Below are 17038 nucleotides of genomic sequence, written 5' to 3'. Positions count from 1 at the left end.
CTCCATTCCTGACCCTCCTTTAACGGTAACGACTCGAGGACTTTGTGATGAGCATGTTTATACCCACCACTAGAGCATCTCGCGTCTCGGCAGTCTCGAGGCAGTCTCGGGTTACCAAGAAACGTTCTCCCTTCGCCCAGTCGTGATGTCGTTGGCTTGAGTACCGCTGGGATTCGATCGTACAATGTATCGGGAAGCGCTGCTATCGAATACAGTTCGACACCACTCCAAAAGTGTTTCAAGTTGTGTTACTCTACAGTCGGTTGGCAATGGGTTATCCTATAACGGTCTAGAGGTTAATATAAACTGGGTATAGTTCCTTTGTAATATGGCTTCCCTCACGAAGCACTGGAATCCAGGTCTGACCTGGTTATGCTTCGCTTTGTTGGTACATAGCGTTGCCTCGCTCCTCCTGCCCGGTATCGCCCCACGAGACTATAAGGAGGGAGAGGACGTACCTCTCTCAGTCAACGAAATGACCAGCGTACGTATGATGGTTTTTAATGTACATTCATTTGGCCTCAGGTCCGCACGCAACTACCGATGGACTATTTCAAGACTCATGCGGTCAATTCTCAATGTGGAGTTGTTGCTGTAAGCGTATGTGCTTCATCTCTATAACAGGGCTAAGTGTTCAGGACAAATCAGCTGAAGTGAGCGCTAATCTTGGTGAACTTTTGAGCGGACAGATGATGTCCCCGACCAGGTAGGTTTACAGGAATTTTCGCCATCTCTCATCTCGGGCTTGACATGTTTCCATCTCAGTTACAAAATCCAAATGCTGCGATCATTGAAGTGTCAGATTGCATGCAAAGATCAGCTCTCAGCTGAACTTAAGGAGACTATCAAACAGATGATACGTGACCAGTAAGTTAAAATGGTTCGCGTCCGCTCGGGCTTAGTTTTGAAATATATGCACATGGCCGATGACATGGGTTGGTGCCAATTTGAAAATTCTGAGGAAATTTTGGGAGGTTCTTGTTGGTTTTTGTACACTCCTATCCGAGTTCATTAATCGAGAAAATTCTTGAGCTCAGTTGAGGAAAGCGAGTATATTTGCCAAGACTGGCGTCGGGCGTTCATGTTGAGGCTTTAGGTATACTGTGAATATGAATGTGGACCGTCTCCCTGGCGCCGTGAAGTTTATGGTTAGAGATCCCCAGAAGGAGACTAAAGATGCTGATGATGGTAATTTAATATTGCTAAGTGCATGATGTGGGAGTTTTGCATCTCAGGTGAGAAGAATCAAGTATTTGTCATGAGTGGGTTCCCTCTGGGAGTTCAACTGGTAGTAGTAGTAGTAGTAGTAGTAGTAGTAGTAGTAGTAGTAGTAGAAGGTAGCTGTTCGCCAACACTTGAGGTTGCTGTGATTTCAGAAAGATCAGTATTTTCTGCACAATCATTTGAAGTTCAAGTTGGAGTATCATCGTCCCGAGGACGCTGACGACAGCGGGGTCTCGCTTTACCGAGTGGTGGGGTTTGAGATTGAACCAAGCAGTTTGAAGCAGTTTGTGAGGGATGGTGGTGACTCGGCTGTTTGCCAAAGCGAAGGAGCCTCTTTGGAGCCTCTTGACCTCGACAAGGCAGAGACTATCACGTAGGAGGCGGTTCGGGATGATGTGTCAGTAGACTGACCAGTGTGGGAGTATATGCACATGGTCATCAAATTCTGAGAAAATTTTGGGAAATTATCATTGATTTTTGTATACTTCTAACGAAAATCGTGTGTGAATTTTCATACTGTAGTGAAGAAACGTACGAGCTCAGTTGAGGGAACCAAACGTATATTCTCCCACTGGAGTTTCACCACCCGTTTTACGTGGAATGGCGTAATACTCTGTGAAAAACCGGATATTCGCGGTGATATGCAGTAGTCGTGAAATATGTTTTCCATATCACGGTCATGAAACTCCACTGAATAATCAGATACACCTATGATGTGGAATGGACTGAGAACCCCGATAAGGAATGGGTGACACGCTGGGACATCTACCTTCAAATGTCCCCAGGGTCTGGCCAAATACACTGGTTCAGCATCATTAACTCGGTGCTTATCGCGTTGTTCTTGTCTGGTATGGTGGCTATGATTCTCATCCGAACTCTTGCGCGTGATATTGCTAAGTACAACGAGCTTGTTGGAGAAATGACCGCTGAAGAAGCTCAGGAGGAAGCAGGATGGAAAATGGTCCATGGAGACGTGTTTCGACCTCCACCTCATAGACGATTGCTCTGTGTATGTGTGGGTAGTGGAATACAGCTACTGCTTATGTGTGGGTTGGTTCTTATCTTTGCGACCCTGGGCTTTCTGAGTCCGGTTCATAGAGGAGCTTTATTGCAGGGAATGGTCCTGCTTTTCGCCTTCATGGGCGTTCCGGCTGGGTAATACTCATGAACCGGTACTCTTCCTATCAGTGTGTGCTTTCAGATACGTTTCTGGGCGACTTGGGAAGACCCTAGCACCAACGTCATCTGAGCATCATCGCAGTACTACGATGTTGACAGCCTTAGTCTACCCTGGTGAGTTACGTCAGAAACATATGCGATGTTTTTGTGATGTGGTATCAGGTTCTGTGTTTGCGATGTTTTTCTTCCTCAACTTGCTGACTTGGGCGAAAGGCTCGTCAGGAGCAGTACCATTCACGACAATGTTCGCGGTAAGGTTTGGTGGTCATTTACGTGAAAGCAGTTGATCGGTTTTAGGTTTTGGTTTTATGGTTTGGGATTTCTGTACCCTTGGTGTACCTGGGCGCAGCTGCAGCGTATAAGAGAGAATCTATTGGTTTCCCCTGCCGAGTCAACTCGATTCCTCGACCTATCCCTCCGCAGCCTTGGTTCCTGAGGCCCTGGTTGCTATGCCTGGTTGGTGGCATCCTGCCCTTCGGCGCGGTCTTCACGGAGTTGTTCTTCATCATGAGCTCGTTATGGCAGCATCAGTTCTACTACCTCTTCGGATTCGTCGTTCTTGTTTACCTCGTCCTCGTCATTACGTGTGCGGAGGTGTCAATAGCCCTGACCTACTTCCAGCTCACCGCTGAGGACTACCGTTGGTGGTGGCGAAGCTTCTTCGTATCAGGAACGAGTGCACTGTATGTGTTCGGGTGAGTGGTAGTCCATTGTGATTTATTAATGTTATATACCGCTCTCTCAGCTACTCCTTGATGTACCTTGGAACCCGATTGCAAATCGTGAATGTGGTCTCGATAGTAGTTTATGTGGGTTATATGGCGATGATCTCGGCGGCCTTCTTCCTCTTGACTGGGTGTAAGTTCTGGTGATTGGGAGTAGTCGTACTGGCGTGGGATTCGCAGGATTTATGGTAGGTATTGGATTTATCGCGACGTTTTTCTTCGTCCGTGCCATATACGGCTCGATCAAGGTGGATTAAGGACACACATCGAGGATAGATTTTTGAGAAGTTCGAATGAACTACCCGGGCAGGTGGACAACATTGCATAGCAGATGTAGGAGTGAGATGAAATATATAACTTTTTGTTTTCGTCGACTTTGGTTTGCATCAATGGGCTTCTAGGCTGGTGATTTTGTTGTTATTATATGTAGGCTTTCCCTCATCATGTTTATTTCGGTAGTCGGTGATGGGTGCTAATGATGTGAATCCGTTCGGTAAGTCCAACAGGAGCTACTCCAAGTCGCCTTTCTACTCGTCTGGCAAGTCTCGATCGTACCATGCGAAGAAGAGGTCGAAGGCGTCGTGGGTGGAGCTCTTGAACGGCTGGTGCGGCATCACTGCAGTACCGTGGGATCAGGTCACATCTGGAGTATGACCGAGTGATGGTAGATACGTAATAGGATCCAGGCGGCTCGAGACGACCGCAAGCTCGACCGCTTTCGGCCGAGGTATCCGAAGATTCGTCGCATAGTACGTGGGAGTTCTTTGCTGCTATTATTGAGAATGCACTCGTAGGTTCGTGCACCAAAGTTCGATACGATTTCTGGAGCAGTGAACTTGCTCAATTCACTGGTCATTGGAGTTTCCACGTACGTACGTGGAGGGTTTCGCGGTGTTGCCCTGCTGGTAGTTGGGAATCCAGATATGGCACATAAGATAGGACTGTAACTACTATGATATGGACATATCGTGATTAGGTATTATCCAGACTTTCCAACTACGTTGGAGCCAATGTGGATCGATGCCATGCAAAGGTTTCTCATTCTCATCCTGGTGGGTGAAGAGCTCGGGAGGACTCCGTATGCGGTCTGGTAGGTTGTCGAGTTCTTCCTCAGAGTTGCTGCGGAAGGGTTAGTGTGGTTCCTATCTATCTCCAACTGCATCGATGCGTTTCTCATATGGATTCCCGGAGTAGGTCTGCTGGGTGACGGTCTTCTTGCATGGCTGTCAGTTCCTCACGGTTTGGGTGCTTCGACCCTTTTTTAATATCCCGGCTAATATGTTTGGTAGTATGATGATATTGCGGTTGCTGAGAGTACGAGAGCTGGTCAGAGGCGTGCGGACTGTCAGTGGTTTCCGCGAGCTTTGGATTATGGTACAAGGCTTTACGGATTCTGGCAAGCTGCTCGTGTGGACCTATGCTATCGTTGGCTTGGTCCATCTACTATTCGGGTTACTTTTACTGCACATTGTTGGAAGTAGTGGGGACCTCGAGGGAAACGAATATGTGGGGTTTTCGACGGTATTCGGCCGTACATGTAGTATCGGCAGGTTCACAGCTTATTCGGCTCGCTGGGGAATTCTATGTTCACGTTATTTCAAGTGATGACCCTAGACAGCTGGGCCGGAAGTGTGGTATGCCGTTCACACGCCCGTGCCTGAGACAAGCCGTTTGTGTAGGTGCGGCCTATCATGCATACGTCCCTTGTGGGGTTTGGGGTCATTCTGCTCTTTATCGGTGTTTCATCATTTGTCCTGTTTAATTTGGTGACCGCTATAGTGGTAGAGCAAGCGTTCTCGGCGGTGTCGGCTGACAAGGAGCTGCTGGCTAGTATGAGGCGGTCAAGTCAACAGGAGGCTGTGGAGGCTTTGAAGATGTTATTTGAAGAACTCGACGAGGATGGGAGCGGCGAGTTGTCCTCACAGGAGTTTACGGACGTGCTGGACGACCCTAAGTTCATTCGAAGGCTGGCTATGCTCGATCTTGACGTATCGGAACTACCGGAGCTGTTTACGCTGTTCGACACAGGGGACGGTATGGTTAGCACGGAGGAGTTCTGCGAGGGCATGCTCCTGGCAAGAGGGGGTGTTGTTTCGTGTCCACTACCCGGTAAGCGGCTTTGTAGGTACAAGGGGAAATACGGAGTAAAGATATGTTTAACTGTGTGGTCTACGCTAAGACGCTGAGCGAGGTGGTGGAGGTATGCGGGACTGAGTGAGTTGGAATTCTGAGCGATTTCTGGTGATTGTTCATAGTCTAGGCAACTTGAAGAGCGGGTGTATTTGCCAATGCTGGAGTGTACTGACGTTCATATTCCGGAGCTCATGGTGCAGATGGATGACGCTTTCACGGACCTGACAGTTATGACCCAGTGTATCAAGGTGGGGGGGGGGGGGCGTGCGCGAAAAAAGAGCGGATATCGTCTCCAGTGTGGGGAAGTATATACACATGGTCAATTTGGTGTGCTGGTGATAACACGGAAACTCTGAGGAAATTTTTCGAGAATTTTTTTCTGATTTCTGTACTCTTCTAGCCGAGTTTGTATAAGAAAGGAAAAATTCAGCAGAACTTCTCCAAAATTTCGTCAGAATCTTGATATCATCACCAAAACATGTGCGTATTCTCCCACACTGAGCATGGTCTTGCAGACGATTACAATTACGGAAAGCCTAGGAAGAGTGCAGACCGCAGGAGTGTTTCCGCAGCCTCCGACAGCACCCCCTCTTGAGACGTCACCTTTGTTTGATGATGAAAGCGACTCGGAGGAAGATAGCTCTGGTGAAGGGTCCACCTCGACACAGCTCACTGAGCTGGTGGACAAGGGAATACAAGTATCGAGGACGCTAAGTCCTCGACAATAAACGGCCGATTATGTAGGGGCGAAGAATTCCGAGGACTAACCAAATGCGGTTGTGCCTTACCGGTTAGGTTGTTTACTTCCAGCAGGAAATCAAAGTCATGTGAGATGCCTAGAGATGAAGCTGTGAGTTTTTTTCTATCGAAGTGTACATGGTCGCATTGGAAATGCCCTGGAAAGTTTTCGTCGTGGTCATCTGTGCTAGTGGGTTGAGTTTGGGCGGATTTTGGATCTTCCAATAAGAGTGTAATATCTAGTTGGCGTTTTCCCATCATATGAACTATCAGAATCTAGCCGGAGGAACGACGGTGGCTTCACAGCAGAGCACTGCGCCGTCCTACTCGTACGCGGCTCCATCATATCCTCAACCGAGCCCTCAGCAGAATGTCCCACTAGCTGCCGCTAGGGATGCACCCGCTGATTTTGGTGACAGAGCCGGGGAAAATTTCTCCAACCCGCTAGCCCAGTTCGCGGCTCAAGCTCCACAGCTTTTCAACGGTGCTCCTCCTCCTCAAGGTCAGCAACAGGGGAACTACATGTATGGTGGAGATGGAGGGAACATGCAACAACAGGCTTATTACAATAACGCGATGTAAGTAACTTCAAGTTAGGAGTAAGGGATATGCTAATTTTGTTCTAGGGACTACTCTGGGAACCGATACAGTTATGGTGGGTATAACGGAGGTGGTTATCCGGCGTATGGCGGATATGATACATTTGGATATGGCTATTATGAAGATCAGTTGGGCGCTAACCTCAAGGCGGTGCAGTGGGAAAAATACACTTTGACCGAGTTTCAGAAGCACTTCTATGTTGAGCATCCACGGGTTGCGGCTATGACTCCTGAAGAGGTCGAGCTTGTAAGAAGGAGACTGGACATCGAAATCATACATGGGGTTGATGTTCCAAATCCCATCACGCAGTTCGAAGAGGCATGCCTACCAGACTATATAATGGTGGAGATCCAGAAGGCTGGTTTCGTCAGTCCTACTCCTATTCAAGTGCAGGGCTGGCCAGTCGCACTATCTGGTCGAGATATGGTGGGAATTGCTGAAACTGGGAGTGGCAAAACACTAGCCTTTCTATTGCCAGCTGTGGTGCATATAAATGCACAGCCGTACTTGCAAAAAGGGGACGGCCCGATTGTGTTGGTCTTGGCCCCGACGAGAGAGCTCGCGTTGCAGATTAAGGAAGAGTGTGACCGCTTCGGTAGAAGTTCACGAATTTCCAATACATGCTGTTACGGTGGTGTGCCTAGAGGGCCCCAGGCTAGAATGCTCCAGAACGGGGTTGAGATATGTATTGCCACTCCAGGGCGGTTGATCGATTTCTTGGAGTCGGAAGTTACGAATTTGAGAAGAGTTACTTACCTAGTGCTCGACGAAGCTGATCGTATGCTGGACATGGGCTTCGAGCCGCAGGTGAGAATTTGTAGTTGGTTTCTTTCGAGCAGTGTGGGAAAATATGCACATGGTGAACTACATGTGTTGGTAACAATATGGAAATTGTGAGAAAATTTTGGAAAGTTTTTATCGGTTTTTGTACGCTTTTCCTATAGCTCGTACATGAATTTGTATATTTAGTGAGGAAGCTTTCGAGGTCCGCTGAGAAAAGCGGACATTCATTTCACAACTGCTCTCGAGTGTATATCATCACATTCTGAGCGTATCAGGTTCGTAAAATAGTTTCCCAAATAAGACCGGACAGACAAACTCTGATGTGGTCGGCGACTTGGCCTAAAGATGTGCAGCAGCTTGCCAGGGATTTGTGCAATGAGGAACCAGTGCATGTCACTGTGGGACAATCTGGACATGCTTGCCACAAGTAGGTGTTAAGTAGTTCACGTTGGCTATCTTCCTCTCTCAGTATTCAACAGTTCGTTGAGGTCGTTGAGGAGAACGTCAAATCAGAACGTTTACAAGCACTAATGCGAGCAGTTGCCTCTGCCAGTGGGGGAGTTTTCGACGCCAAGGCCCTCATTTTCACTGACACGAAGCGATGCGCTGATGATATTACTAGAGTGCTCCGTCGTGACGGCTGGCCTGCCCTGTCAATTCATGGTGATAAGAAGCAGTCTGAACGCGATTGGGTACTCGCGGAGTTCAAGAGCGGTAGAATGCCTATTATGATCGCCACCGATGTGGCTAGTCGTGGCCTTGATGTCAAGGACGTTAAGTATGTGATAAACTATGATTTTCCCGGCACGATAGAGGACTATGTTCATCGAATTGGCCGTGAGTAGAGGAGTATTGCTATGTGTTATTGTTCTATGGTGCGGATGCTAGGTACTGGCCGAGCTGGTGCGCATGGTACTGCGTATAGTTTTTTCACCGCCGACAAGGCGAAACTTGCCAAGCCTCTGATTGGTATTTTGAGGGAGGCGTCTCAACCCGTGCCCGAGGCCCTCGAACGTCTAGCTTTCGCGAGCAATGGTATGAATGATAATGGAGGAAAAGGAAAGGGTCGTTACGGCAAAGGGAAGGGATATGGAGGCTATGGAAAAGGGAAAGGAAAAGGAGGAGGAAAGGGCCCTGTAGGAAGTGGAGCGAATGCGGTAGGATTTGGTCGGGTGGACGGCGAAGCCCATACCCATTAGGTCGCTAGTAGTGGTAGTAGTGGTAGCAGGAGTAGTACTAGTAGTAGCCCTTGAAATGAGATAATATACATCGCAAATGCGAATTTGAGCGTATTCTTGAAATCCATATGCTGAAAATGTTTCCTTAGATGCCTGTGGGAGGAATGAAAGGCAAAGGTGGTCCTCCTAGCAAAGGCTTCCGCAGTGGCTTCAAAGGCGGAATGTAAATGATAGTACAAATAAGATGATGTTTCTCTCGGTATGTTGTAATGTGTGATGAGGTTCTATCCTTACTGTCTACCCCTCGCTGGCTTGTCACACTAAGCTTTGACGGTGTAGTGCCAGCCTTGCCCGATGTCGTATCTGTTGTCTCCCGTACAAGTCTGGGAACATACATGATTAACGCTTTTCAGAGAGGATAGTTGTGGGTATTATAGGCTACTGCATGGGTAGGAATATAATCCCTTGTCACGCCTCGATGTATTCCTGTTGTAAACATCATTTGTACTACTGCATACGACTGCCCCTCAGTGGGCATGCTTTAAAGTTGTTCCTCGTTCTCATAGTATTAAACCATTTTTTGGAAATAACTGTCCTGGCAGTCATTTCCTGTGTGCACCATTCAGGCTGGGAGGACATTTATGTTCGTCCCTATGCTAGTTTGGTCGCGCTTACTCTTTCGAGGATAAGGGCATGTTCCGGTATGGGGCGGTGGTTGGCGACATTTTTATGACTGCTGCACTAGCTGTCATTTTCATCGATAACTGTTATTTGAAATAGATCACGATTTTTCCCACCTAACAGGAAGCAGTTTTCGAGTTAAATTTCGGTGGTCCCATGGTCCTTACAGTTGGCAACCTTTTTACCCACTGATAAATGTTCGAGGTTAAACTGAGAAGCGAGTCCAAGGCTGATGACAGCGTGTATACTGCAAACCCCGGTGCTGTGGGATATCTCCTCGCTGCAGCACATGATGGCGATGTGGACGAGATGCGTCGTGTCTTAGCCCAGAACTCGGGTTTGACGGTCAACAGTTGCGACTATGACAAACGTACGCCACTGCATTTGGCTGCTGCTGGAGGCCATGTGGAAGCTGTGAGGTTCCTCCTGGAGGAGGGGGCCGCCTTGACCCCGGACAGAATGGGCATGTTGGCACTACACGATGCGGTTATGAATAATAATGCGGCTGAGATCCGCTCCATGCTTGCTGAGGCTGACCTCAAATGCCCTGGTGGTGCGTGCTATCTACCTCCTGAGAAAGCCCAGATGCTCAGAAACGCTGATGTCTCTGAGGGCGCCGGCATGAGTATTACTACTGAGGAGGTCGAGACGAAGATGACACAAGTGTTCTCTATCATATCTAAGGAAGGTGTTTTTGCTCCTGCTCGCCTGTGGTTTGAGATCCAGTATTATTTCACGGACCTCGGGCTCCATCCGAAGTACTTCATGCATTGTACCAGCGCTCAGATCGCGAGACATATACATTGTCTGATGGCTGCTAAGAAGGTAGCGCAGTCTACAGGGTCTTCAAGCATCCACTTCGAGATCGAGGATGAGCAGTCTGGCTTCTTCCTAACGTCAATGGATGACAACCAGGTCACCCCCACTGAGAGGTTATTGGCGGACTACCTCGCAAACTGCGGCAGTGGTGAATCTTTTTCCGTCATTTTCATCAAGTCCGAGAAGCCTCCCGTTGTTGATGGGAACGCACCCTTGGGAGTGTTCATGGTGGATAAGACTAGGTTTGAAACTCACGTTGGTGTTGGTGACGTTGCTGAAGAAGAAGATCTACAACTCGTGGCATCGCCTTTCTTCCTACAGCGCAAATCGCTGGACTCCCAAAAGTTGTACCAAAACTTGGTGCACGAAATCATGAAGACCAGAAACGCTGTGGTTAAGCTCATCGAAGCTCCTGCTCATATGGTCCGCCAGAAGGGTAGTCACGTGTTACAGTTCGCCTTGTACGACGTTGAAAGAAAGGGCAAGGTTTTTTTCGCCGAGTTCAGCGAGTGTTTGCGCGCTCACGGAGTGGTCCCACAGCGTATGTACATCGAGTCATTTGCTAATGGTGTGGTAGCTTATCATTGCTACTTGGGAGCTGAGTACAGCCCTGAGAAGCTCCAAGATCTGGTCAAGACCCTCCGTTATGTTAGTCACTTCAAACATAGTCCCAAGCGTTCAGCTCTCGTCTGGGACCTCGTTCTGAAGAAGCAAATAACACCAGCGCAAGCGGTGTTCTTCATCACTGCGGTGAAGTTCGTTTTTACCTTTTTCCCTAAGGAGACGGCCGAGTACTTGACGTTAGCGGAGTTTACTAAGGCCAATGCTGAGATGAAGCGCAAACTCGACGATCTTTTCCTGCAAACCATGTCCAACGCTATTACGTTCGAGAGGATCTATGACACACTGGTGTCCCATTATGAGCTGGCGTGTCTCATGTACGACGATTTCAAGAAGGTGGCAAAGGGTGAATGCGAGCCCTTCTATAACGCTGCTCTTGCTGATAGGATCGATGACGAAGTGGCGCATAGGCTGGAGGCTAAGATCCTCAAGACCGCACTGAAGCTCACTGCCCATCTGCGTATGACGAATTTTTTCAAGTCCGGAACGGCTGCAGCAATTGCTATGAGGTTCGACGGTAGCCTGCTGGAAGATCGGCCGCGGTCTCTATTTCCGGTGATCCCCTATGGTATCTATATGGTTACTGGCCGTGGATTCTATGGGTTCCATATCAGATTCCGCGACATTGCTCGTGGTGGAATACGTATGATACGTTCGGCTAGCAGGCAGGTGTATAGCAGGAACGCCTCGTCGCTGCTGGAAGAGAACTACAACTTGGCTTTCACTCAGCACCTCAAGAACAAGGACATTCCGGAGGGTGGGTCCAAGGGTACGATCCTCCTCGATCTGGGCGACCAGAATCTCGAGACTAACGGTCGTGACTCCTTCAATAAGTACATCGATGCTCTGCTGGATTGCATGATGCCTCAGCAGACTGGTATCTTCTCGCATCTGCCCACTCCTGAGATCTTGTTCTTTGGTCCGGATGAGAATACTGCTGGATTCATGGACATGGGTGCATATAGGGCCAAGGCCAGAGGCTACCTTTATTGGAAGGCTCTCACCACAGGCAAGTCGACTAAACTCGGTGGAGTCCCTCATGACCGTTACGGTATGACCACCAACAGCGTCCATCAGTATGTTATCGACCTACTACAGCTGCTCGGGGTGGACGAGACCAAGATCACCAAGGTCCAAACTGGAGGACCAGATGGGGATTTGGGGTCTAACGAGATTCTCATTGCTAAGGACAAGACCGTCGCTGTGGTGGATGGTTCCGGGGTTGCTTATGATCCCAACGGCCTGAACCGCGAGGAGCTGGTGCGCTTAGCTCGCCTTCGCATACCGATCAGCAACTTCAACAAGGACAAGCTGACTGATGACAAGAATGCGTTCTTATATAATATCTCCGATAAGAACATCGACTTGCCCAATGGAGAGCACTTCAAGACAGGTGTGGAGCTCCGCAATGTCTTCCCTCAACTCGAGTATTGCTCTGGAGATCTCTTCGTTCCGTGTGGTGGACGCCCCGCAACTGTGAATATGGGTAATATTCACACTATGTTCAACTCTCAGAAGGAGCCCAAGTTCAAGTACATTGTCGAGGGTGCCAACCTGTTTTTCACAGAGGATGCTCGTCGGGTGCTAGAGAAGGCCGGAGTTCATCTATTCAAGGACGCCTCGACTAACAAGGGCGGAGTAACCTCAAGCAGTATGGAAGTTTTCGCCGCGCTGTGTATGGATCCTAAGGAGCACGATCAGTTGCTTACTATCCCCGACGTTACTCTCCCACCACCTGAGTTCTATCAGCAATATGTTAACGAGATCTTGGCCGTTATTAAGCATAACGCTTCGATGGAGTTCAGCGCTATATGGAAGGCTAATCACGAGACTTTGGCTGCCGATGGCAACGGATATGTTCTGAAGATAGACGCCACTCAACTACTCTCTAAGAAGATCAACACTCTGAAGGAGTATACCATGAAGGTCTTCAGCGAGAAGAATCCAGAGAACGAATGGTTGGTTCGTGCTGTTCTTCGCCGAGCCATCCCTCGTCTGTTGTTGGTCCACTGCGGTATTGACAAGATCTTGGAAAGGGTTCCCGAGGCCTACATTCTGGCTGTCTGTGCGACCTGGATAGCGAACACGTTCGTCTACAAGTATGGTCTGGAGGCTAGCGAGTTCGCGTTCTATCAGTTTATGCGTAATCTCGAGGAGCATGCGCAAGGAGAGACTACTCCTACTACTATGGAGTTAAGGAAGAGTGTTCCCTCAATGGGCCTCTTGTGATCGTTTCGGTTGGTAGAGTTGGCAGATCGCAATATATTTTATAATAGTTCTCTTTTTCATCGGAAGTCTGCTTCGCTCAACTTTGGAACAATCATAGCTGATTTTGATATGGATGTTTGTATAACGATGGATAATCATATCTCAAAAGTGTCGAGCTTGCGTTATCTGAGTGTCATTGTTATGCGGGATGGATGAGTGCATTGTGAGGAGTCCTTTTCGGCGCCTCATGTGAGTGACCTTGAGAGTCCCTCGATGTTATCCTCGTGAGTGTTCCCTCAAGTTATGGTCATGTCGTTAGCGACATCGCTAGACCCTAATCCAGTAGCTGCAAGGATAGCTCAGCAAATGCACGAGATGCTTCAGCTCCTTATAAACGCCTTGTTTGAAGCTCGAGTGCCTCCTAGGTCTGAAGAAGGTACATATCAAGACTTGCATGCACTGTAAGGACAACAACGTCAGACTAGTTGTGGTCTCCACGCTGTTGGTCAGTTACAGCGAGTTGAGCTGTTATGTGAAGACAGCCGAAGGGAGGAAGAATACCATTACTAGGAGCCAACCTTTATTAATTCTCTCGACACCATTGCTCACTGCTCTTGGTGCAGGCACTCTTCGAAGGTACAGAGCTTCTAAACACAACTGTTCGCCTATGCATACGTGGAGGGTTGAGAATCATATCAGTTACAAAGCTTTCCTCAAAGACTTTCTGGTTCCGGGGTTCATCGCTCCGTCTCTAGAGTTGAACTTATGCGAGGCGAACATGGAGTGGGAGTTCGAGTGGACTCCAGTGGCGGAGCGTTTGCTCGCAGTAGCCCTGTACACCTTTGGTCATCATGCTCGGTCAGCGGAGGAAATTTTCAAAGTACTGCTTACCTTGGCTTACCAATATGCCGTGGTTTGATGTCAATAACAAAATTATATGTTATTTTTCGCTAGGTGTACCTCACAAGTCTTGTCCCCTCCCCTTCAACCGTACAGGGTAAACTTAGAAGAGAGTTGATGGGCACTGGTCGTACGTCGGCTCCTATCAAGAAGTGGCACCAAGACCAAATGGCGCCTTGGAAGCTCGAGGAAGATATAGCACTCCAACTCGGCGTGGCCAAGTACGGGTCGTACACCACCTTGGCCTGGCACCACATAGTCACGACAACTGATTTGTTGAGTCGGCGCGATCCAGTTAGCTGTTGTTATCGATGGTTTGGAGTTATTCTGCCGAAGTATTCCGGCAAACGCCAAAGTGCTTTGCTGAGATACAAGTCTTATCTACTTGGTGAATTAAGAATCGGTCGGCCTCGGGGTCCTCAAGCTGCGCCGAAGAGGAAACGATCGGAAATGGCTAGCCTCGCTGATGGTGAGGTCTCTGATAGCGATTACGAATCGACCACCTTGAGTACTGATAGTTGAGCATGACTTATATTTGGTCGATGCGCGTTGAGTTTGATTCATCCAGTGATATGTACTTGAAGGTCTCTAGTGGTACTGAGCTCATCGGCTCCTGTATTGATGGCGATCATGCCAGTGGTTGGCCTCTGCTGAAGCACCCAACGCGTAGTATACGTACCACTGGTGAAATCACTAACGATTTAGTTGTAACGAATCAACCATCAATGATATTGTTGGTAGCTTAGTCGTAGCTAGAATGAATGTCAAGCCGCTCAGGCTAGTCCAATCTGCTTCATAACCCCCACAGACTCTGACGGTCAGATGAAGCTCCGAGCCTCAGAATTGAAACACATATCTCCATGTAGACTTAGAGACGTAGACCGCGGGAGCCTTCTCCCAGCGTCGGTAACGTGCATGCGAGGCTGCCTTGATGAGCTCGCCAAGATTCATGTTGTTGTTACAGCTTCGATCATCGTATCGCGGTGATGATAGTTTTGGGGCGAGCGAGAAGAATACCTGGGTGAGCGAGTTTGTACTCACGAATCAAGGAACGCGCACAAGACTCTTGCATGGCTCCAATCTGTATAACTTTCCGATAGCTTATTTTTACTACTTCCCTCAATGAATCATACCTGTGCTGTTCTCTCTGTGGCGGCATCTCTTCTTGGGTCACTTCTCTTCGGACTATGTTTGGGGTTCTCCGGTCCCGCCATTGACACTATGAAGAATGATGTTACTACCCCGGATGGAACACTTATCGAAATTGGCGAAGGATCGTCATTTTTCGTATTCCGCACCGCCACCGAAGCCTCTCTGTTTGGTTCAATGCTCAACATCGGTGCCATGGTGGGGGCACTGGGTGGAGGGCCTCTGAATGAGAAGATCGGTCGCAGGTGGAGTCTCATTGGAGTGTCTCCTCTCTTCGCGTTGCCTTGGCTTTGGGTTGCTCTGGCCACAACGGCTTGGCAACTGATTGTCGCCCGTGTCATTATGGGTATCGCGCTCGGCATGAGCTCCTTCACCGTGCCTACTTACATTGGGGAAGTCTCTCCTACTAAGTATCGTGGATTGCTGGGAGCCTGCAATCAAGTGGCCATTACCGTTGGTATTCTCCTGGCGTATGTCCTGGGATTGGCACTACGAACTAAAGCAGGATCAGTCGATCCCAACGCCACTGCGACTACCTTCTGCGAATGGCGTCAGCTGAGTTTCATATACATCATCCCCTCCGCACTTCTAGGCATAGCAATGTTCTTTGCACCAGAATCTCCACGGTGGCTCGCTTCAAAGTGCAGAGACACAGAAGCGAAGGCAGTGCTTATAAAGCTGCGTGGAGCTGACGAGAATGACCCACACGTTAAGGCTGAACTGGCCGCCTTGGACGCCCTACACACGAAGAGATATGTTCAAGGAAAGGACTCCATTAAGCAAAACTTGAGGGCTCTTAGTGAGTGTAAAATGCAACTCTTCATTGGAGTCATGCTACAAGTCTTGCAGCAGTTCGCAGGTGTGAATGGTATCATTTTCTATCAGACTTCTATTTTCCAAGCTGCAGGAATCGACAACAGAGATGTGGTATCGTTGTCGGTCATGGCTGTGCAGGTCGGTGTGACTCTAATTGGTGCTCTCATTATCGAAAAAGCGGGTCGACGATTACTCCTTATTTCGGCTGCCTCGGGTATGTGTATCAGTGCAATTCTGGAAGGTCTATTTTTCTACTTGAGAGACTCAGTTGGCAATCAAAACGTTGGATGGTTGGCAATCGTTGCGGCGTTCGGCTACATCGCGACATTCTCTCTTGGTGTCGGCGGTATACCGTGGTTAATTCTCGCGGAGCTCTTCCCTGATGAAGTCAGAGGAGTAGCTTCTTCAATCGCCACCGTGATCAACTGGCTTTGTAGCTTCCTAGTCACTGAACTCATGGAATCGATGACTAGGACTCTTACTTTCTATGGAACATTCTGGTTCTTCGCTGGAGTATCTCTCATGTTGGCCTTGTTCGTGGTATTCTTGGTGCCTGAAACTAAAGGGAGGACCTTCGAGGAGATTCAGGCATACTTTCAGCGTAGGTATCATTTCGATCACGGTAGTCACTCTTCAGCCTAGGCTTCTCGCCGAACGCTTTCCATGGAACTTGTCGCAGAAATGGTCGGGTATTCAGTCCTTTTTTTCCGGAAAACTAGAGACTCATTGTCTCCATGTTAGTCATGAATTGTTCTTTGAGAACATTCATAGTATTAAGAGAGGTCAGCAAAGTCACAGATAGAGCTATAGTATTGTCGTCATAATTTTCCATCTTAGCTTGAGCTCATGTTTCTTACTGTTGACTCGACGGTATTTAGTACCAGTATCATTTTGAAGCGAACGAATCCCGACAATCTACTTGATATATCCCCTGAGTGGGCCTACTAGCTACCTCAGATGAAGCTATGTTACCATATAAGACTTCGCTTGGACTTCGTTTGCTCTCTGGGTGCTAGGATGGCTCTTTTTTTGAATACGCTAGAGCCTTCGTGTTGCGCTGACCAATAGTAGGATTTGGTTCATCGAATGAATTTCGCGTTGATGTGTGTGTCTTCTGTTTGTAGGCCGCAGTGAATCGAATGGTTTACGGGAGAGATTACTCGCATGATGATTTCGGGGTTATTCCGCCTCCGCATCGAAATAGCAAATTGGGATGCAAGTTTTCGTATATCCGAGTATTCCAATGCTGTGTTCGAAAAGCCTCGTTCTATCACCGCTTACTGG

General features: G+C 48.4%; 5 protein-coding genes across 5 annotated transcripts; all 5 read left to right on the top strand.

The window, feature by feature from the left end:
* Positions 1-328: 328 nt before the first annotated feature.
* On the top strand, positions 329-3385 carry Pmar_PMAR002210 (Phg1B, putative; the record flags this gene model as incomplete). The annotated part of the gene is made up of 13 exons (XM_002774979.1): positions 329-484; positions 526-594; positions 639-706; positions 766-867; positions 1097-1188; positions 1236-1288; positions 1377-1597; positions 1927-2379; positions 2426-2517; positions 2566-2654; positions 2701-3098; positions 3149-3261; positions 3321-3385. 13 exons carry the CDS (start codon positions 329-331, stop codon positions 3383-3385), a joined length of 1971 nt encoding a protein of 656 aa, XP_002775025.1.
* A 208-nt stretch (positions 3386-3593) lies between these two features.
* On the top strand, positions 3594-5724 carry Pmar_PMAR002209 (hypothetical protein; the record flags this gene model as incomplete). Its single annotated transcript, XM_002774978.1, has 9 exons — positions 3594-3764; positions 3797-3877; positions 3923-4071; positions 4105-4180; positions 4223-4318; positions 4808-5237; positions 5279-5342; positions 5389-5509; positions 5662-5724. 9 exons carry the CDS (start codon positions 3594-3596, stop codon positions 5722-5724), a joined length of 1251 nt encoding a protein of 416 aa, XP_002775024.1.
* A 536-nt stretch (positions 5725-6260) lies between these two features.
* Positions 6261-9332, top strand: Pmar_PMAR002208 (RNA helicase, putative; the record flags this gene model as incomplete). The annotated part of the gene is made up of 6 exons (XM_002774977.1): positions 6261-6577; positions 6626-7406; positions 7658-7809; positions 7852-8219; positions 8271-8518; positions 8710-9332. The coding sequence occupies 6 exons, from the start codon at positions 6261-6263 to the stop codon at positions 8785-8787; spliced, it is 1944 nt and encodes a 647-aa protein (XP_002775023.1). The 3' UTR covers positions 8788-9332.
* Positions 9333-9436: 104 nt separating this feature from the next.
* Pmar_PMAR002207 (NAD-specific glutamate dehydrogenase, putative) lies at positions 9437-13020 on the top strand (the record flags this gene model as incomplete). Its single annotated transcript, XM_002774976.1, has 1 exon — positions 9437-13020. The coding sequence occupies one exon, from the start codon at positions 9437-9439 to the stop codon at positions 12908-12910; it is 3474 nt and encodes a 1157-aa protein (XP_002775022.1). The 3' UTR covers positions 12911-13020.
* A 1891-nt stretch (positions 13021-14911) lies between these two features.
* Pmar_PMAR002206 (hexose transporter, putative) lies at positions 14912-16760 on the top strand (the record flags this gene model as incomplete). Its single annotated transcript, XM_002774975.1, has 1 exon — positions 14912-16760. The coding sequence occupies one exon, from the start codon at positions 14912-14914 to the stop codon at positions 16394-16396; it is 1485 nt and encodes a 494-aa protein (XP_002775021.1). The 3' UTR covers positions 16397-16760.
* Positions 16761-17038: the final 278 nt, after the last annotated feature.

The sequence above is a fragment of the Perkinsus marinus genome (genome assembly GCF_000006405.1).
Source record: "Perkinsus marinus ATCC 50983 genomic scaffold scf_1104296957154, whole genome shotgun sequence".
Lineage (NCBI taxonomy): Eukaryota > Perkinsozoa > Perkinsida > Perkinsidae > Perkinsus > Perkinsus marinus.
The sequence above is the reverse complement of the archived record's forward strand: the minus strand, read 5'-3'. Positions and strand labels throughout refer to the sequence as shown.